The sequence below is a fragment of the Mercenaria mercenaria genome, chromosome 16, assembly GCF_021730395.1.
Source record: "Mercenaria mercenaria strain notata chromosome 16, MADL_Memer_1, whole genome shotgun sequence".
Classification (NCBI taxonomy): domain Eukaryota; kingdom Metazoa; phylum Mollusca; class Bivalvia; order Venerida; family Veneridae; genus Mercenaria; species Mercenaria mercenaria.
Genome location: NC_069376.1, coordinates 67,097,753 through 67,117,595, shown reverse-complemented (window position 1 = coordinate 67,117,595; position 19,843 = coordinate 67,097,753). Strand labels below are relative to the sequence as shown.

The following is a 19,843-nucleotide window of genomic DNA, read 5'->3' as shown; positions in this document are numbered from 1 at the left end:
TAATTTGGTCATCCAGACTCAAGTTGTATGTGTGTGTGTCTGTGCGTGTGTTTGTGTGTGTGTGTCTGATGTACGTGCGCGTCTGCGCTACTGTGGTTTACGGTGTAGGAGACTGCGTTTAAGGAACGTTGCTTCCCCTGTTGAATATTCATTCTTGCTCCACTTTCCCCCAACACCCAACCCTTTAATGTACCCCTTAACCCTGGTTAGTTTGCATATAATTAAACTGTACCTGTTGGTGGACTTTGAAAGCATCCCATCTACAATATCTTTCCGTTACAGCTTCTTTTTGTTGTGGTCCTACTTTGCGATGCATGGCTCTATGGCTGTGTTTGCGGTGCTCTGTGCTTCCGGGAAATCTACCGTTACCTTATATTCTAGAGAGAGCGTGTTTATCACAGTTTTGTAATACATTAATCCGTTTTAGAATTATATCATTTTTCATTCAGTAAGGAATGAATTGGAGACCCATAAAATTATGGATTTCTGTGTAACTCTTTTTTTCTGACAATTTAGAGAAAATCTGTGACATACTTTGGTAGTTTATAAGACTCCCACATTGCACATGAAATGTTGTTAGGTATTTTGGTATCTTCACAAAATCGTAATACGTAAAGTCTTCTTAAAATAGTAATGGTATACCTTAATCTTTCCCTTTCAATTTGGTATGCTACACACCTTTAAAAATGTGGAAGAAAACCAAGTTAAAGCAATGCACCCCCGCACTCCTCAGTGTGCCGGTAACGCACCATCAGCACACAATGTTCTTGGATACGAGTGCTATTGTTAACGGGAAGTAACAGTGTTTTGTGGTAAATGGTTGTAAATGTTGCAATCAAATCAAATACACTACAATATAGCTTTTTTTCAAAAGATTTGAATTTATCAATTATTGTCAATATACATGTTGACAGGGCTTAAAAACAAACGACGGTTTATTGACATGTTTTATTAATATTTGTTTTGATCAAATTCATAGAATTCTTATACGATAATTGAAGGTAAATGTCAATGCATGTGTAAGATTAAATAAATATATACAATATCAACATAAAATAAATTTAGGCAGGTTAACAATATTATTGGAGTGGCAATAATACATATCACATGCATTTGAACATTTTTATTTTTCATTAGATATTCTAAAGCTCTATAATACAATGTAATTCCTAAATGGTAAATTAGACGAAACCAAAATATATACGTATCATTGTGTCAAATTAATGGTCAGAATCTAGGGGAAAACAATACTTTGTGATACCATGAACATGGTGTAAAAGGGGCCTGATTTGCGATGTCGAAAACTGAACAAACAAGTAGATGCTGTAACGACAGACCTGTTGCACTAAGTTGCCAAATATGTATAAAACAATTGGTATCTTTAATTATACTGTAGTTTCAACGCTGTAATAATGCAGTTATGTACCTTTGAACTCATTTAGTATTTCGCTTAGATTCGACAGCTTTTACGTTTACTTAACGTACTTGGGTGCAAACGGTACTACTTGCCAAGAGATGAAAGATGAATAATACAGATTAAAACATCTAGAATTGGACCATGCGGAAACATTCCAAATTATGACATTGTGCATACCGAAAGAGATAACCTATCATTTTCAACTAATTACTGAGGAATAAGTTTATATCTTAACTTCAACTATTTATATAATAGAAGAAATAAAATATAAACGAAACTGTAAATGTAAGACATTACAGAAATTTTAATTCGACATTCGTTAAAACCGATAAAACAATACTTAACCGAATTTCAGTCCACACTTTCTTTTAAAGCAATGTACGAAGTAATGGATTTAATTATAAGAAATAGAAGAAAATTGAAATTGTAAATGTAAGAAAGGAAACAATGAATTCTGGATTCCTCATTCTTTTAAATATAATTTTATGAGAATAACAAGTAAGAAAACAAAACCAAGTTCCAATCAATGGCACGCTATGACAAATGATAAATACATGGTTGTCGGTAGTTATTGCGTACAGGTGCAATGCAAACAGACACACAAATCGGGTTTATATTTCTGTATTGCTAAAATTTGTAGATTAATTTCATTGTGACCAAATATTACAATAATAATTCTTACGTTGTGTAAAATTTATTGTCGATTAAACCACATAATGAATCTGTACAAAAATGAAATTTATGCAAGTCGATTTGCTACTCATGTATAGTAACTGATACACAAAACAACATGTCTTATGTAAAACTAAATACAGTATTTTCAAAATGAAACCATTATTTAGGATCTATTGTTTGCGATACTTCACTATATTTAAATTGACAATGATGATCTTCGATTCTCGAGCCCACGTCCTAGGAAAAAATTATTGATGTAACGTGAGGTGTTGTCCTGGACAAATTTAAACAATGTGGTTGTAGCATTGAACATCAAAAGAGAGTATAATTGCTCCTTACACATTATAGTTTAATATAAAGAATATGTTATATATAAATATTTTGTCAGCCATAAGTACTTCATTTACACTTGACACATTTTCTAACTGTTTATTTTTGTTACAGCTGTACTTTTAATTTTTATACAAAAACAAACATATTATCTCACTGTATAATTTCATTGTGTCAATAAATTCTAAATAGTAATGCTTTGCGTTGTATATTATAATTTAAAATCAGCTATGAATACAGAAAATCAATAAAGATACCAGCTGTATTGCTGTATCTGTACCTTCTCTTAGTCTCTTTTATATGAGTCATGTTTGAATTAAAACATAAAATAAATTTAAAAATATGATATCAATAATAGTGAAATCTAAATCGACATGTAATCTAAGGAAATCTATTCAAAGAACGGTCACTACAAAACCATTAAAACAAAAACACTGATACTCAAACAAACTAACCTGAATTAAAACTAATATTTACGTTTTTAGTGACTTTTAGTTTTTGCATCACCTTATTCAAAAAATTATACGCCGGTACATTTGTCTATATATGACGATCCTGCTGAATGTAAATATATAGATCTACATAATGCTAAAAACCAGTGATTTTGTTAACCTTATATTAAGTGAATAACATTAGAGGCATATATGTTAAAACTGAAATATGTACAGATGACCAATTAGAAAATTCGCTCAGTGTTTATCCATTCAATATAAACAAAAATCGGTCTCGGTTAATGATTTTAAGCACAGTAATATGTGTATAATGTAATTCTTGGAAAATGTATAACGAATAAAATGGCAAGTTATAACTCTATTTATTGCGCTACTACAAGTTTTTGTCTGATTTGCTATATTGCTCTATTTGAAAATATATCACATAGAAACACTGCTACTCTAATTTGGAAGCATCTATGAAGGTCATAGGAAAAAACATACGTCGTGTCTAGTTTTCGTCCAATCATGTATTACGGAAATAAGTCATAAACTAGAGATGCTTCTGAGAAAAGCGCATGTCTCTTACAACTGCCCCTATGAAAAATGTTAGTTTCTCTAGATGTTTTAGACGAGTGGATCCAATTAGATGGTCTGGATGAGTGGATCCAATCAGTAATTCAAGGGCCATAAATCAAAAATGCCTGGGCGGATTTGGCTAGTTATCGAACTTGGGTAAGGTCTTATGGCCAAACACATTTTGTTCAAGTTTGGTGAAGATCGGATGAGAAATGTTCGACTTAGAGAGCGGACAAGAGTAAACAGACGGATTTTTTCGGTAATTCAAGGGCCGTAACTCAAAAATGCCTGGACCGATTTGGCTAGTTATCGAACTTGGGCGAGGTCTGATGGTCAAACATATTTTGTTCAAGTTTGGTGAAGATCGGATGAGAAATGTTCGACTTAGAGTGAGGACAAGAGTAAAAAGGCCGATTTTTCGATAATTCAAGGGCCGTAACTCCAAAATGCCTAAACCGATTTGGCTAGTTATCGAACTTGGCCGAGGTCTCATGGTCAAACACATTTTGTTAAAGTTTGGTAAAGATCGGATGAGAAATGTTTGATTAAGAGTGCGGACATGAGTAAAAAGGCCAAGTTTTCGATAATTCAAGGGCCGTAACTCCAAAATGCCTAAACCGATTTGGCTAGTTATCCAACTTGGCCGAGGTCTCATGGTCAAACATATTTTGTTCAAGTTTGATGAAGATCGGATGAGAAATGTTTGATTAAGAGTGCGGACATGAGTAAAAAGGCCAATTTTTCGATAATTAAAGGGCCGTAACTCCAAAATGCCTGGACTGATTTCGCTAGTTATCGAACTTGGCCGAGGTCTCATGGTCAAACACATTTTGTTTAAGTTTGGTGAAGATTGGATGAGAAAATTTCGAATTAGAGTGCGGACAAGAGTAAAAAGACCGATTTTTGGTAATTCAAGGACCATAACTCCAAGACGCCTGGACCGATCTGGCTAGTTATCAAACTTGGCCGAGATCTTATGGTCAAACACATTTTGTTCAAGTCTGGTGAAAATCGGATGAGAAATGTTCGACTTAGAGTGCGGACAAGCTTTGTGACAGACAGACACACGGACACACAGACAGACTTGAGTAAATCAATATGTCTTCCACACCACTGTGTGGTGGGAGACATAATAAAGACGACCATTCGTATGAAAACGTATCTTTGAAGGATAAACACGCTGATGAAATTTCTAAATAACAGTGTTACCAGCTACAAAACAAATGAGTCTTTGAAAGTAATGTTTCAAAACAGTAATGTATAGGTAAAAATAAAATATCAAAACTTACACAATCACAAATAAAAAGTGATCAATATTGCGTTGATACATAAAACGTCAATGTCAATGATCAATAAATTTGCGCATGCGTACATAACAAATGCCTGGAATATTGGAACGGAATGGATTGGACAAAGTATCACACAGGAATCCCGGTTATTATAACTTCCAGGTATCCGGAACAAACAACGCGTCCATACACACAGAATGCAAAACAATCGTTAGAAACCCCACAATCGGACACTGTGTTTTGTGATGTGCTAAGGAATAAAATATCATGTACATCCTAAACTGCTTACTTTTGCGTTTCATTGTACAGATGTCTTTCTTAGAAAGTACAGGACACTCTTTATACATGCGGCATAATATAGAATTCCATTAACCTTTAAGAAAAACTATATTTACATTTATTGTGAATGACAAGCGTTTATATCCTCGACTGTCAGTAACAATTTTCAACTTCATTTTGATTACATTTTTGATATAAGCAGTAGATTGCCTTAGCGACTGGTTCACTTATTAAAGTGTCTAACATTTAACCTGTCAGAAAGTAATGTTGCAACATGCAACTCCAAGAATAAAATCATATGATTTTGGAAATAAATTTTAAATGAAAGTTTGAAGTTATCAAAATCAGCATTTTAGATAGTGTTTTTTTTGTGAGATTTCGTATTGGTGTCTTTTGTTTATTTCAATGTCAGCGTTTAAGAATTGTATAGCAAACTTTTTCAACTAAGATGTTCATGTTTTTCAGCGAACCTGTGAATGAGCCACTTTAAAGAAACGAATTTGTTAAAATTTCGTATAATTTCGTTTCCCCTTTTCTATTTATGATTCCAAACCTTTCTGTAATCATCATTCCTACTTTTTATACAATTTTAGGTTAAAGATTATGTCTACATGTGCAAATATCAGCAATGTATTGTTTACATCAAGAACGATCGATTTACATGCATCTCACTCCATGGCTGGGAAATATCCTTTGCTCCGTGGAAAACAACAGTAAACTGAATAACACAATTCCCGGTTATGCTTGTTACATTAGTATGTTATTCAAATTTGTCTTGGAAACCCTTTGATACACGTTAATGTTGAATGCAAAAACCGAACCGAACTGTCAGTCATACATCTTACTTTATTTGTCGTAACACTATATCCTTCATCATTTGAAACCTCATCTTCATATAATGCGAATACACTATAATTTGAATGAAATTTGAGCGTTTTTGTCAATACTACGTTTTCCCAAGTAAAATCAATAACCTTATATTTAATTTAACCATTCCCCCTGATATTTGTTATCATGGCATTCTTCAAATATATACAATATGTAAGACCTTTCTATACTGAGGCCCTTTTCTTATTTAAGAAATGATAATTTGAAGAACTATTTTCATCTATAAAGGAATAAATGTCCTCTTTTCCATGCGATATGCTGTTCATCGGAAGAAGATGGCTAATTCTCGTTGGTGATCGTGTGATTTTGTACCTATGTTTGTCTTTTGAGCGAATATTATAACAAGAACAAGAGCACACGGAAACATGGTCGTTATATTCGGGATTTTCTTGCGCCTGAGATACTACAGTGCCATTTCCGGTTATAACGTCACCGTCAAGTCTTACAGCTGTCTGTGCTGCTGCAGCAGCTTCAAGCTCATCTCTTCGTTCATCCTCGGTATTCATCGTTAAAAACCGTAACACAAGCAGATTCATTGCAGCAGATATCACTGTTAGGCCAAACAGAATAAATATTAAACTAAAAGCAACGTAATGAGGTTTCAGTTGAAGAGCATTTTGTTTCTGTAATGCTACAAGATCACCGAAACCTATCGTAGTGAGCGTTATAAAGCAATAATACAATGAATCTATATAAGTCCAACCTTCAAAATGGACGAAAGCTGCAGCACCCGCGGTCAATACAATACCACTTAGATTCATAGTCACTAAGATAAGATTGGTTTGGCTAACTTCTGTTTTCTTCATTCTTAAGCACTTTTTACCTTGCTTCATCAGAAACGTCACAAATGTATTGAGACGTTCACCAACGCTTTGAAACATGACGATACACAGTGGTATACCGATTAGAGCGTAGGCCATACAAAAGATTTTTCCTCCGTTCGTCTGTGGAGTACTGTGTCCGTATCCTGCAAAAAGAGATAAGTTACATTATACTTTACAACATTTATAATATGTGTCTTAAAACAATCGCAAATTGAAATTAAGGATGTTTTAATAGAAGCATAACTTTAGCTATATTTCCTTATGTGTCAATTGAATTTGATTGCTAATGAAAATTCGTGTAAAAATAGGTAATGGAAATTTAAAACATTGGCCAGGGAGAAACGTACTATAGCACTCATCAAATGATACATTTTAGATATTAACTGTCAAACGGCAACTTTTAACCGATAAGTTAAGACGTTGCAATTGAATGCTGCAAAACAAGGAAAATGCTAGCTTGTACATGTAACAAACTTCAGTAAATTTTCCACGAGTATTACTTTATTATAGATTTGTGATTATCGGCAATTCGTTGCCGCCCAATTGTAAGACACTTTCAGCTAGAAAGAGCGATTTCCAACCTATCAGCCTCAAGTCAATTGGCGTTTGTAACATATTTCATTCCAACTGGTATATAAGATTAATTACCCAGACAATTTTGTGGCTGATAAATTGAATCCAGGTGAGGTAATTTGCAATAACGATGGACGGCGCTATTAAAAAGCACTAAAACATGACCTTTGTGGATAATTGGACTATTAATTCAGCATTCTGTATTAATAATCTTACTACTGCCAAATTTTCATATATCTAAGATCGTCAAATAAACATTAGGTTAAATAGAATAATAATGTCATGCAAAACATTGAAAACACAACATCTGTAGGCTTAACAATTCTGATATTTAGACAATTCTAATTACTGAAAGGAGATCATATTTCAGGTACAAAGAGAACTGGTGACTTTGCCTGCCTTCTTTACAGAAATAAAGCAACGAAAAAAAAAGTACAAACCCTACTGACATTTATAAGCAAGCAAGTCGGATCAATTGTTAAGTACATCCTACCCGAAACTTTTAACGCCATGTCAATAAATTGTACGTTGCTTTTCATAATATTAATAGTAAGGTTAAGAAAATTGTAAGATATGTTAAAGTAATTGTTGAGAAACAATGAAACTTCCAACAAAATTGAGCGAAACATTATTTATTTTACGACATTAAATCATTTCTTTTTTAAAATGTCACATAATACGAACGCATGTATTGTTCTTACAACATGCATTCATAAGGACACAAATATTGAATTTTATTCTCAGACTGATGAATGGTCAAATTTCAAACCTTATTTCAGTTGTTTCCAAGTTTAAACAGGAAGGAGACGTTATTTTGTTTATGATTTTCTTGCCTTAATACTAAATTCGGAAGCCATTTAAGCTTAGTTCTGTAATTTTTTAGCTCACCTGTCACAAACTGACAAGGTGAGCTTTTGTGATCGCGCGGCGTCCGTCGTCCGTCCGTGCGTGCGTCGTACGTAAACTTTTGCTTGCGACCACTCTAGAGGTCACATTTTTGTGGGATCTTTATGAAAGTTGGTCAGAATGTTTATCTTGATGATATCTAGGTCAAGTTCGAAACTGGGTCACGTGCCGTCAAAAACTAGGTCAGTAGGTCTAAAAATAGAAAAACCTTGTGACCTCTCTAGAGGCCATATATTTCACAAGATCTTCATGAAAATTTGTCAGAATGTTCACCTTGATGATATCTAGGTCAAGCTTGAAACTAATTCACGTGCCTTCAAAAACTAGGTCAGAAGGTCTAAAAATAGAAAAACATTGTGACCTCTCTAGAGGCCACATATTTCAAAAGATCTGTATGAAAGTTGGTCAGAATGTTTATCCTGTTGTTATCTAGGTCAAGTTCGAAAGTGGGTCACGTGCCGTCAAAAACTTGGTCAGTAGGTCAAATAATAGAAAAACATTGTGACCTCTCTAAAGTCCATACTTGTGAATGGATCTCCATAAAAATTGGTCAGAGTGTTCATCTTGATGATATCTAGGTCAGGTTCGAAAGTGGGTCATGTATGTTCAAAAAGTAGGTCAGTAGGTCAAATAATGAAAAAACGTTGTGTCCTCTCTAGAGGCCATATTTTTCATGGAATCTGTATGAAAGTTGGTCTGAATGTTCATCTTGATGATATATAGGACAAGTTTGAAAGTGGGTCAACTGCGATAAAAAACTAGGTCAGCAGGACTTGAAATAGAAAAACCTTGTGACCTCTCAAGAGGCCATACTCTTGAATGGATCTTCATAAAAATTGGTCAGAATGTTCACCTTGATGATATCTAGGTTAAGTTTGAAACTGGGTCACGTTCCGTAAAAAACTAGGTAAGTAGGTCAAATAATAAAAAAAACCTTGTGACCTCTCTAGAGGCCATTCTTTTCATGGGATCTGTATGAAAGTTGGTCTGAATGTTCATCTTGATGATATCTATAGGCCAATTGGTCAGAATGTTCACCTTGATGATATCTAGGTTAAGTTTGAAACTGGGTCACGTTCCGTAAAAAACTAGGTAAGTAGGTCAAATAATAAAAAAACCTTGTGACCTCTCTAGAGGCCATACTTTTCATGGGATCTGTATGAAAGTTGGTCTGCATGTTCACCTTGATGATATCTAGGTCAAGTTTGAAACTGGATCAACTGCGGTCAAAAACTAGGTCAGTAGGTCTAAAATTATTAAAATCTTTTGACCTCTCTATAGGCCATTTTTTTTCAATGGATCTTCATGAAAATTGATCTGAATGTTCACCTTGATGATATCTAGGTCAAGTTCGAAACTGTGTCACGTGCGATCAAAAACTAGGCCAGTAGGTATAAAAATAGAAAAACCTTGTGACCTCCCTAGAGGCCATATCTTTCATGAGATCTTCATGAAAATTAGTGAGAATGTTCACCTTGATGATATCTAAGTAAATTTCAAAACAGGGTCACGTACCTTCGAAAACTAGGTCAATAGGTCAAATAATAGAAAAACCTTGTGACCTCTCTAGAGACCATATTTTTCAATGGATCTTCATGAACATTGGTCAGAATTTTTATCTTGATAATATCTAGGTCAAGTTCAAAACTGGGCCACATGAGCTCAAAAACTAGGTCACTATGTCAAATAATAGAAAAAACGATGTCATACTCAAAACTGGGTCATGTGGGAAGAGGTGAGCGATTCAGGACCATCATGGTCCTCTTGTAAGTATTAATGGTTACCCTTTATTGTTACGAACTTTGTCATTAGGTACTGGCTGCATTTTTAGCTCACCTGTCACAAAGTGACAAGGTGAGCTTTTGTGATCGCGCGGCGTCCGTCGTCCGTCCGTTCGTGCGTGCGTCCGTAAACATTTGCTTGTGACCACTCTAGAGGTCACATCTTTCATGGGATCTTTATGAAAGTTGGTCAGAGTGTTCACCTTGATGATATCTAGGTCAAGTTCGAAACTGGGTCACGTGCCGACAAAAACTAGGTCAGTAGGTCTAAAAATAGAAAAGCCTTGTGACCTTTCTAGAGGCCATATATTTCTTGAGATCTTCATGAAAATTGGGCAGAATGTTCATCTTGATAACATCTAGGTCAAGTTTGAAACTGGGTCACATGCCATCAAAAACTAGGTCAGTAGGTCAAATAATAGAAAAACCTTGTGACCTCTCTAAAGGCCATATTTTTCATGTATAAAAATTGGTCTGAATGTTCACCTTGATGATCTCTAGGAAAAGTTTGAAACTGGAACACGTGCGGTCAAAAACTAGGTCAGTAGGTATAAAAATAGAAAAACATTGTGACCTCTCTAGAGGCCATATATTTCATGAGATCATCATGAGATGGTCAGAATGTTCATCTTGATGATATCTAGGTCAAGTTTTAAAGTGGGTCACGTGCCTTGAAAAACTAGGTCAGTAGGTCAAATAATAGAAAAACCTTGTGACCTCTCTAAAGATCATATTTTTCATGGGATCTGTATGAATGTGTGTCTGAATGTTCATCTTGATGATGTCTAGGTCAGGTTCGAAACAGGGTTATGTGCGGGCAAAAACTAGGTCAGTAGGTCTAAAAATAGAAAAACCTTGTGACCTAACTAGAGGCCATATTTTTCATGGGATCTGTATGAAAGTTGGTCTGAATGTTCATCTTGATGATATCTAGGTCAAGATCGAAAGTGAGTCACGTGCATTTAAAAATTAGGTCAGTAGGTCAAATAATAGAAAAACATTGTGACCTCTCTAAAGGCCATATTTTTCATGGGATCTGTATGAAAGTTGGTCTGAATGTTCATCTTGATGATGTCTAGGTCGAGTTCGAAACAGGGTTATGTGCGGGCAAAAACTAGGTCAGTAGGTCTAAAATTCGAAAAACCTTATGACCTCTCTAGAGGCCATACTTGTGAATGGATCTCCATAAAAATTGGTCAAAATGTTCATCTTGATGATATCTAGGTCAAGTTCGAAAGTGAGTCACGTGCTGTCAAAAAGTAGGTCAGTAGGTCAAATAATAGAAAAACGTTGTGACCTCTCTAGAGGCCATACTTTTCATGGGATCTGTATGAAAATTGGTTTGAATGTTTATCTTGTTGATATATAGATCGTGTTTGAAACTGGGTCAACTGCGATCAAAAACTCGGTCAGTAGGTCTTGAAATAGAAAAATCTTGTGACCTCTCTAGATGCCATACCCTTTAATGGATCTTCATGAAAATTAGTCAGAATGTTCACCTTGATGTTATCTAGGTTAAGTTTGAAACTGGGTCACGTGCAGTCAAAAACTAGGCCAGTAGGTATAAAACTAGAAAAACCTTGTGACCTCTCTAGAGGCCAAATTTTTCATGAGATCTTCATGAAAATTAGTGAGAATGTTCATCTTGATGATATCTAAGTAATGTTCAAAATAGGGTCACATACCTTCGAAGACTAGGTCAATAGGTCAAATAATAGAAAAACCTTGTGACCTCTCTAGAGACCATATTTTTCAATGGATCTTCATGAAAATTGGTCAGAATTTTTATCTTGATAATATCTAGGTCAAGTTCAAAACTGGGTCACATGAGCTCAAAACCTAGGTCACTATGTCAAATAATAGAAAAAACGACGATATACTCAAAACTGGGTCATGTGGGAAGAGGTGAGCGATTCAGGACCATCATGGTCCTCTTGTTTTAATATGGGCTGAGGTCATAAATTACATGCAATGATACTACCAAGAATCGATTCAGCTGAAAGTTTTAAATTTTAGTAGAAACATATTTTTAAAGGTATGAGAAATATTATAAATGTACTCCAAGTATTATAATAAGTATTTAGAAGTTATATTACAGTTGATACTGCTTTGCGGCAACCTAAATGAAGCAGTAACATGCCTCAAGCAAAATAACAGGTCACTTCCCAATTGACTTGACGGCAGTTCTAACATAATGTTATCTTTTCTATGACAAAATAATGTGACAAACGATGTACGTTTTATGCAATACGTGAACAACTAATTAAACAATAGCAACACTTATTTCATACTGACACTATATTTATCATATCTATTTTGAAATATTTAAATTTATTTCAGTTCAAGTTTAGTTCAATTTTATGACCTTTTATTCTATTAATATGTAGAATATACAGACGTTATTGATATTGATCGAGATATTTTGCTCATTCTATCTATACTATTGAATGCATCACGAGTTGAAAACGAGGCTACAGCTTTGGTCAAAGGTCGTTTACACATCTGTGTAAAAATATGACAAGCTAAGCCTTACGCATATATATCTACCACTTAGAAGTATAAGGTCGTAAAACTTTAGAAATTACATAACACTTACGACCTTATATATCTAAGGCATCGATATGTCAATCAACACAGATGTTTATTTCAAATAAAATGTTTTATAACAATACGGAGGGTAACGTTATTTCAATGATACAACCGCTAATAAACTTATCCTTATCACATTTCCTGAGTTTCATACTGACTTACTTCCTGCATGTAGCCGATTCCTTCACCAGCATATAAGGTGATTAACATATAGCTTCCAAATAAACTGCCTCCTGTTAAATCGTCAACGATAGCATTAATAATACCATTTGCACACCTATTATATTTGAGAAAGCTCACCTTTCCTTTAAAGCACTAACTCCTTGACAGAGGATCACACTTAATGCCTTGATTTCACATTTAAACTAACATGATATAAAAAAGAAATCCCAAATGCAATAAACCTTGTTAATAGCGTAAATCTAGAAAGTTCTTGCCACATGAGCAATAATACATTTTGTATAAATGAGTCTGAAATAGGATATTTAAATAGATTGGATTCTCTCAAATGTTTGTTATGTGTAAACAAAGTGAGAGAAAACCATCACGTTATGTATCAATGACGTCATCAACTATATGGAAATGTCAGTATTCGTGCGAATGCCTGAAACATAATCCTAAATTTGTCACAAAACGGAAGTTATACTGTGCCAATTCCGGGAGCTGATTTGCTTCATAAATATGTAAAATCACGAACATAACCTTAAAGAGACCAGAAGAAATTGTATAGACTAATAATACGATTGGAGCGAGTGTACCTTATTTCTGTAAATTTTTGTCTACAGTGGTTGTTTTACAACTGGCCGTTCAAAGCGTTACCCTCGGATGTTCTGCTATATGTCTGCCTGTATATTTGTGTCTGTTTGTTTATTTGCTTGGATTAATATCACATGCACACAAATATAAGCCATATGAGAGCAGCTTATGTTACTTACAGAACAGGTTCCTCAATTAGATAAAAAAAGGTTGGTACATATTTCTTAAAAGTTCTCTTTTGCGACACGCTTTATAATAACAGCGTTGCTTTCTCTCCAGCTTTATTGGTTGTTAAAATAGTTAATTAGAATGTGAAAGAAAACTGTCTCTTTAGCAAGCAGAAACACTGAATTTGAATGTTCTTTACTAATGCAGAATGTAAAACAAGGAGGAAGCTGTTGCACTGAGTGCAATATTCTGAATAAAATTAAGATTTGTGTCAACATTTCTGAGATAGGAATAAAATCAAGCAGAGACAAAAACTAACTTATCAGAATTCATTCAATGAAATTCAAATCTTTAAATGAACAAACAGCGATTTAAACTGGAAAGGAAATCAATTTTGGAAATATTGCACATGTCTGTTATTAAGCGGAATCAAGAAAATCGATTTATATAACGTATATATGTATGTCCTGTTTTTATCACGTGTAGATATGATTACAAGTTATCAAAAGCATCCGTAATATAAAGTTAAAACTTATATTGTATGCTGTGAACACTAATTGCGTTCTTTAATAAATATGTTTTGCTTCTGTAAGTGTCTGTACAGGAATTAACAACTACATCATCGATAGCAGATGTTACCTTAGTTGAGAGTCCCAACGCAAATAAAATCGCGTAAAACAAAAACACAAAATGTTGGCCTCATTAGCAAATAAACTTAGTTTGAACTTTGACGATCAGATATTCGTATTGATTCAGTGTCATTTTTAAAATGGTTTATCTAAATGTTTATTGTGCTATGTCCAAATGAACAATATATACTGGTGAGGAATCTCAGTCGATAGCACAATTTTTGACATCTTTAACAATTGTCTTTGTATCCTTTGATACTTACTAATAGAAAGACTTTAAAGACAGACGAGTAAATTGCATCATATATCAATGTGCTTGTGCAATGAATTTGTTACTATTTTTAAAAAATGCAATATTTTTAAACAAACGTTAGCTTTCTCTTCACTACATAAAATAATATCTTTTTGGTTGAAATATATTCTGTTAATATTTTTAGATTTAGTGTCTGTATAGTGCAATATTAAAGTCACTTGAATAGACCTCAAGGATTAGGTCAAGATCTTTTGACAGATTTGTTATAGATGGGCATTACAAACTTCCTTCCTGGACAATGTATATCTGTTGTTTTGATACCAGGAAGAACAAAACTGTATTTACTATAATGTAATTCAGTATTAGTAGGAATCATGGTTATTTGTATACGAAAACACCGATTGACTGGAATTTTTCATACTAGATCTAAATAAAAGATGACTGAATGACATAACACGGCGTTAAGAGCGACGTTAGTATTGTTTATCATATTAACATTCGTTCTTAAATCTTTAGATTTTAATACAGCTACATGATACATATATATTAACGGCATACAAACAAGGAGAATATTCACAGTCAATGAACACAGCTCACAGAATCGAAACCTTACAGCGGTGTATATATGAATCAGTACATTACTGACATTTACTCAATTTTACATAGAAAAAGTGAAACATTTGAATAACAAACAACCAAAACAGAGAAACAGAAACACACACGCGAACCCCTCTGGAAGCAAACATCTGAATGTTTAACTCGATAAATGTGCGCAACAAACATCACTCCAAACACTCATCATATTCCTAAGGTAAAAATACAGTGTAAACAAGTGAATGAAGTATTGCCATGCAATACAAAGTCCCCTACTGGAAGGCACCTAATTTTCTCTACTGCAGTATAACATAATTAACTGATATCTGTCAATAATGTAAAAACAATATTGTACTATATATACAATATGTTATAACAAAACACTTGGATTAAAATTTGTATATATAAAAACCTATAGTTGTTTTCATATAGCATTTAGCATTACCTAGGGACCTGGTTCTTGCGCACAACAATCCATCTCATGGTAGTGAGCATTTATGCCAAGTTACATCAAAATCCCTTCATGCATGAAGAAGAAGTGTTCCAGACAAAGTCATTTTTGTATTTGACCTTTGGCCTCTATGTGTGACCTTGACCTTCGACCTAGAGACCAGGTTCTTGCGCTTGACACTCCGTCTCATAGTGGTGAACATTTGTGCCAAGTTATATTCAAACCCTGTTTTGCATGACAAAGTTATACACCGGACAGGAAAAATGTCCCATTTACCTTTGATCTCCAAGTGTGACCTTGACCATAAGCTAGGGTTCTGGGTGTTGCGTATGCCATGTTGTCTCATCATGGTGAATATTTGTGCCAAGTAATATTAGAATCCCTTGATGGATGACAGAGTTCTGGACCGGAGAGGAAAAAAACCCTATTGACCTATTACCTCCAACTGTGACCTTGACCTTTGAGCTAGGGGTCCGGGTTTTGCGCATGACACGTCATCTTATCATGGGGAACATTTGTGCCAAGTAATATTAAAATACCTTCATGGATAGCAGAGTTATGGACCGAACGCGAAACAGACCCTGTTCATGCCATGTTAACATTTGACTGCCAAGTGTGACCTTGGCCTTTGAGCCACGGGTCTGAATGTTGTGCATGACACATTGACTTATTATGAGGTACATTTGTGCCAAGTTATATTAAAATCCCTTCATGGATGGCAGAGTTATGGACCGGACAGGAAAAAGGCCCTGTTGACCTCCAACTGTGACCTTGGCCTTTAAGCTAGTGATCCGGGTTTTGCGTATGACACTTCGTCTTATCATGGGGAATAGTTGTGCCAAGTAATATTAAAATCCTTTCATGGATAACAGAGTTATGGACCGGACACGAAATTGTGGACGGACGGAAAGACGAACGGAATGACGGACGGGCGGAAAAACGCATTCCTATTGTCCCCGAAACTGGTTTTCAACCAGTAGGGGCCTAATAAAGTTATCCTCGCCGGATGAACCACTATCACATAAAATGCTCAATAAGCAAATTACAAATACTTCTTTATTATCATAGAGACACATCACGTGCTTTAAGTTTTCGTCAACGGTATGGATTTGCAAACTAAAATGTTGTACCACTATTCGTTGAAAATGCATGTCTTTCATCTTGCATAAAGAGATGGATATTTAAACATTCGATAATAATAACTTAGTCATTCACGCGCAAAGGTCTGAAATTGTTGGAGATATTAACTGGGTCATTTATGCGCAAAGATCATACTTTCAGGACAGACACATAAATATATTCTTACTATCGACATTATCTATAAATAAGACAAGAGGTGCCAACTTCATTTCCTTAATCGTTCCAGTAGTGATGAATTCACTTGTCATTGGAATCGTCTGAACCCCGACGCCTTATTAACCTGCCAGAATATTTATTTTATGTTCAAAACAAAGAATATGGCAGCCACATTTTAAATACTTTAACCTTACCCTGCTAAATTTATATAATGGACTAGTCCATCATTCAATTTGGGCAGTACCATTTATTATTTGAAGGGGTGTTCAATGAAAATATACTGACTGAAAAGCGAATAGTGCAGACCATGATCATAACTTGGATCTGGGTCTGCACTGGTCGCAAAGGCAAAATCACTTGCCGCCAGCAGGCTAAGGATTACATATGTTACATTTTTCCAACACCCTAATGCAATTCTCAAATGTGACAGTAAACTTTAAACTTTTGTTTTAACTTTTGGTTTATGTACCAGGAGAGAAAAAAGTTGCTTAATGTGTTTGTATCTGGCAGATCTATTTGTTAAGATTGTTAGAACTCCTTTCTTCATATATTTTGGAAACATTAAAACCTCTGAAATTGTATTAATGCTTTGTATTTTGTTAAAGTATTTAATAAAAATCTAAGTATATGAAAAGTCTAAATTGTTTGCGGTGTACGCTAAAGTAATACTTGCAACATATTATCTTTACAGCTTTTGGTAATATTGAAATGAATTAGAGGATAATTGGTGAATAATCATAGAAAATTATATTTACAGTATATTGAGAAATATGAAAGAAATATCGATGTGACTTAATGAAAGGGTGAGTGCATAAATATCAACCCTACTTATATGTTTTATTTCATACTCGTTTAAACTTAATCTTAACTGATGTTTGAGAATTCGAATATTGAACTGCGTTACTAAATTTTCTTCACAAATGACGTCACAAACACGATATATCACGGTATAAAAGTGATATGACAATAAAAAAAATAATGTGGAAGGTTTCTTTATAGTTATAATTTACAAATTGATATAAATCAGATTTGTATTTAAGAACCGCAAATTGAAAATAACACACACAGTCCACAATTAAAATTAATTTGATATCTATCTTCAACCCCCCCCCCCCCCCCCCCCCCCCCCCCCCAAACCATAATGATATTATTGTTAAAAAATATAAGATAATTTGCAAAAAAGAAAAGAGTGCACGATAACAGCAGAATTTCTTTGATTTACACCGTCTATAAGAGGAAATGAAATATGTATTACCCACTACGCCCATAAGCACCAGCTTACGCGTATTTTCTTTAAAAGATAGATTGAACTGACTTCGCGATCGCAAATTACCAGGCAATATACCAACTTAGTCTGTATAAATTATAAGATGAAGTTATGGTGTAATAATTGAATGCTGATGTTTAAATTTAACCACTTTCTGAGTGCAAACTGTACGTTTGCATCGAAATATCAATTTGTATATTAGTTGTTACCAATTTCAAATTTTGCAATTAAATTGATAATGCTTCATTAAAAGATAAGACTTTGATAGACAAGTGAAACATATGCGGTGCAATGTTCGAATTATTGCAGTTAACGGGTGCGCATGCCTCTAAAAGTAAAGTTTGAAATTCGGATATATCATTAGTTACTAATTCAAAATTGTAATAAATGATTAGCTTCAATAGCAATATAACTTAATAAATAGAATTCAAGTAAGCACGCTACACATCGCAAAACAGACCAGGGTACTACCGTTAGAATGTTAGAAGAAAGGTTTAAAAAAGGAACATAAATTGAAAGTCATTGGAGTATGTAAACAAATTATCGAACGCAAATGAAAAAAATTCAACTCAACACATTTATGTTTTGGCTAGGAAACAAATAACAAAAGTGTAAATCTACAGATTTCTAGAACTCAAAGACGGTTTTTTTACACTATTTTCTATAAATATTCAGAATTAAATTACCGGTGCAGATTGAAGACAATACATGCATAGTATCCATTTATCAGACTGCGCGTTTAGGTGAGAAATGCGCGATTGAAGTTAGCGGGTATTTTTCCACGTTCATAACCATGTCTCTCGTACTACACGTTGGGCTATGATATCATATACAGTGGCATTTTATTTCTGGTCGAGTGTCTGAGTATTTAACCTGTTAAATTCCTAGAGTTTTTCACGGAAAACAATACTGCAGGAGCCATGCTATCAATTACAATACTATCTTAAAACTGGAACGGTCAAAATATCAAGTTTCCATTGAAAACCAGCGACCCATATTCTCTTTACATAAAAATAAATTTCAGAAACAAAAATAAAAAGGTGACAAAATATAAACGTGATATTTAACTAAACCTAGCAGGCTGACTTCTTAGATTCAAAGTCATGTTACAAGCATAAATACCCTGATGTGAACAGATCAATAGTCTTGACAATGCACGCAAAATGACAATCCCATTTTAATCATATTGCTTTTCAGGGAAAACGGTTAATATGATAGAAAGTGGTGAAGAAAATGCAACAATTTACGGGAGGTTCTTTGCTCTGTGTTAACAGACTTATTCGTCACCGTATATTTCGAAAGTTTGTCCATTTCAAACACCTACTATAAGGTCACAGACCTATATTGTTTTACATTAAATTACTGGTCACAGTGACTTTCCTGTCTCTCATACAGTTTGCAATGCACTTCATTTTGCAGAACCAATAAAAGTCATCAAAATCTTAATATGAGTGGATAGGTTTCTACAACTTTTAGATTAAATGACATAATTGTCTACTTTGTGCGATTTGCTGTGCATTTCTCAAAAATAAGCAACGCTTTTACTGTTCATTATGGCATAAAGAAGTTATTAAAGCAAGAGGTTGTGCACCATATTTTGTCCTTGCTCTTTATTTTTTATAAAAGAAAATAACTGTACATTTGCAGATATTTTGACCAATCAAATATGATGGCCTCACAAGTACCCTAGACAAAGATGACTTGTGCCGAGCTTTTGTGTTCATGGTCTGTGACCAGTAATGTTCTGACAAATGGATATCCCCGCTGCGTTTTGTCCACGTATGAATGATACTTTATCTTAAATTAGAAAGTATGTACCTAATGTATAAAAAAAAACAAGTATTCCGTTCGTAGGACTTTTGAAATGG

General features: G+C 34.3%; 1 protein-coding gene across 5 annotated transcripts in view; it reads right to left on the bottom strand.

Moving 5' to 3' along the window:
- Window positions 1-934: 934 nt before the first annotated feature.
- LOC123539603 (two pore potassium channel protein sup-9-like) overlaps window positions 935-19,843 on the bottom strand; it is a 113,836-nt gene continuing 94,927 nt past the window's right edge. For all 5 annotated transcript variants that reach the window (XM_045324255.2, XM_045324256.2, XM_045324258.2 and 2 more), the window contains one exon: window positions 935-6,855. In XM_045324255.2, coding sequence (XP_045180190.1) covers window positions 6,053-6,855 — 803 coding nt within the window. In that variant the 3' untranslated portion in view covers window positions 935-6,052. The remainder of the gene's footprint in view (window positions 6,856-19,843) is intronic.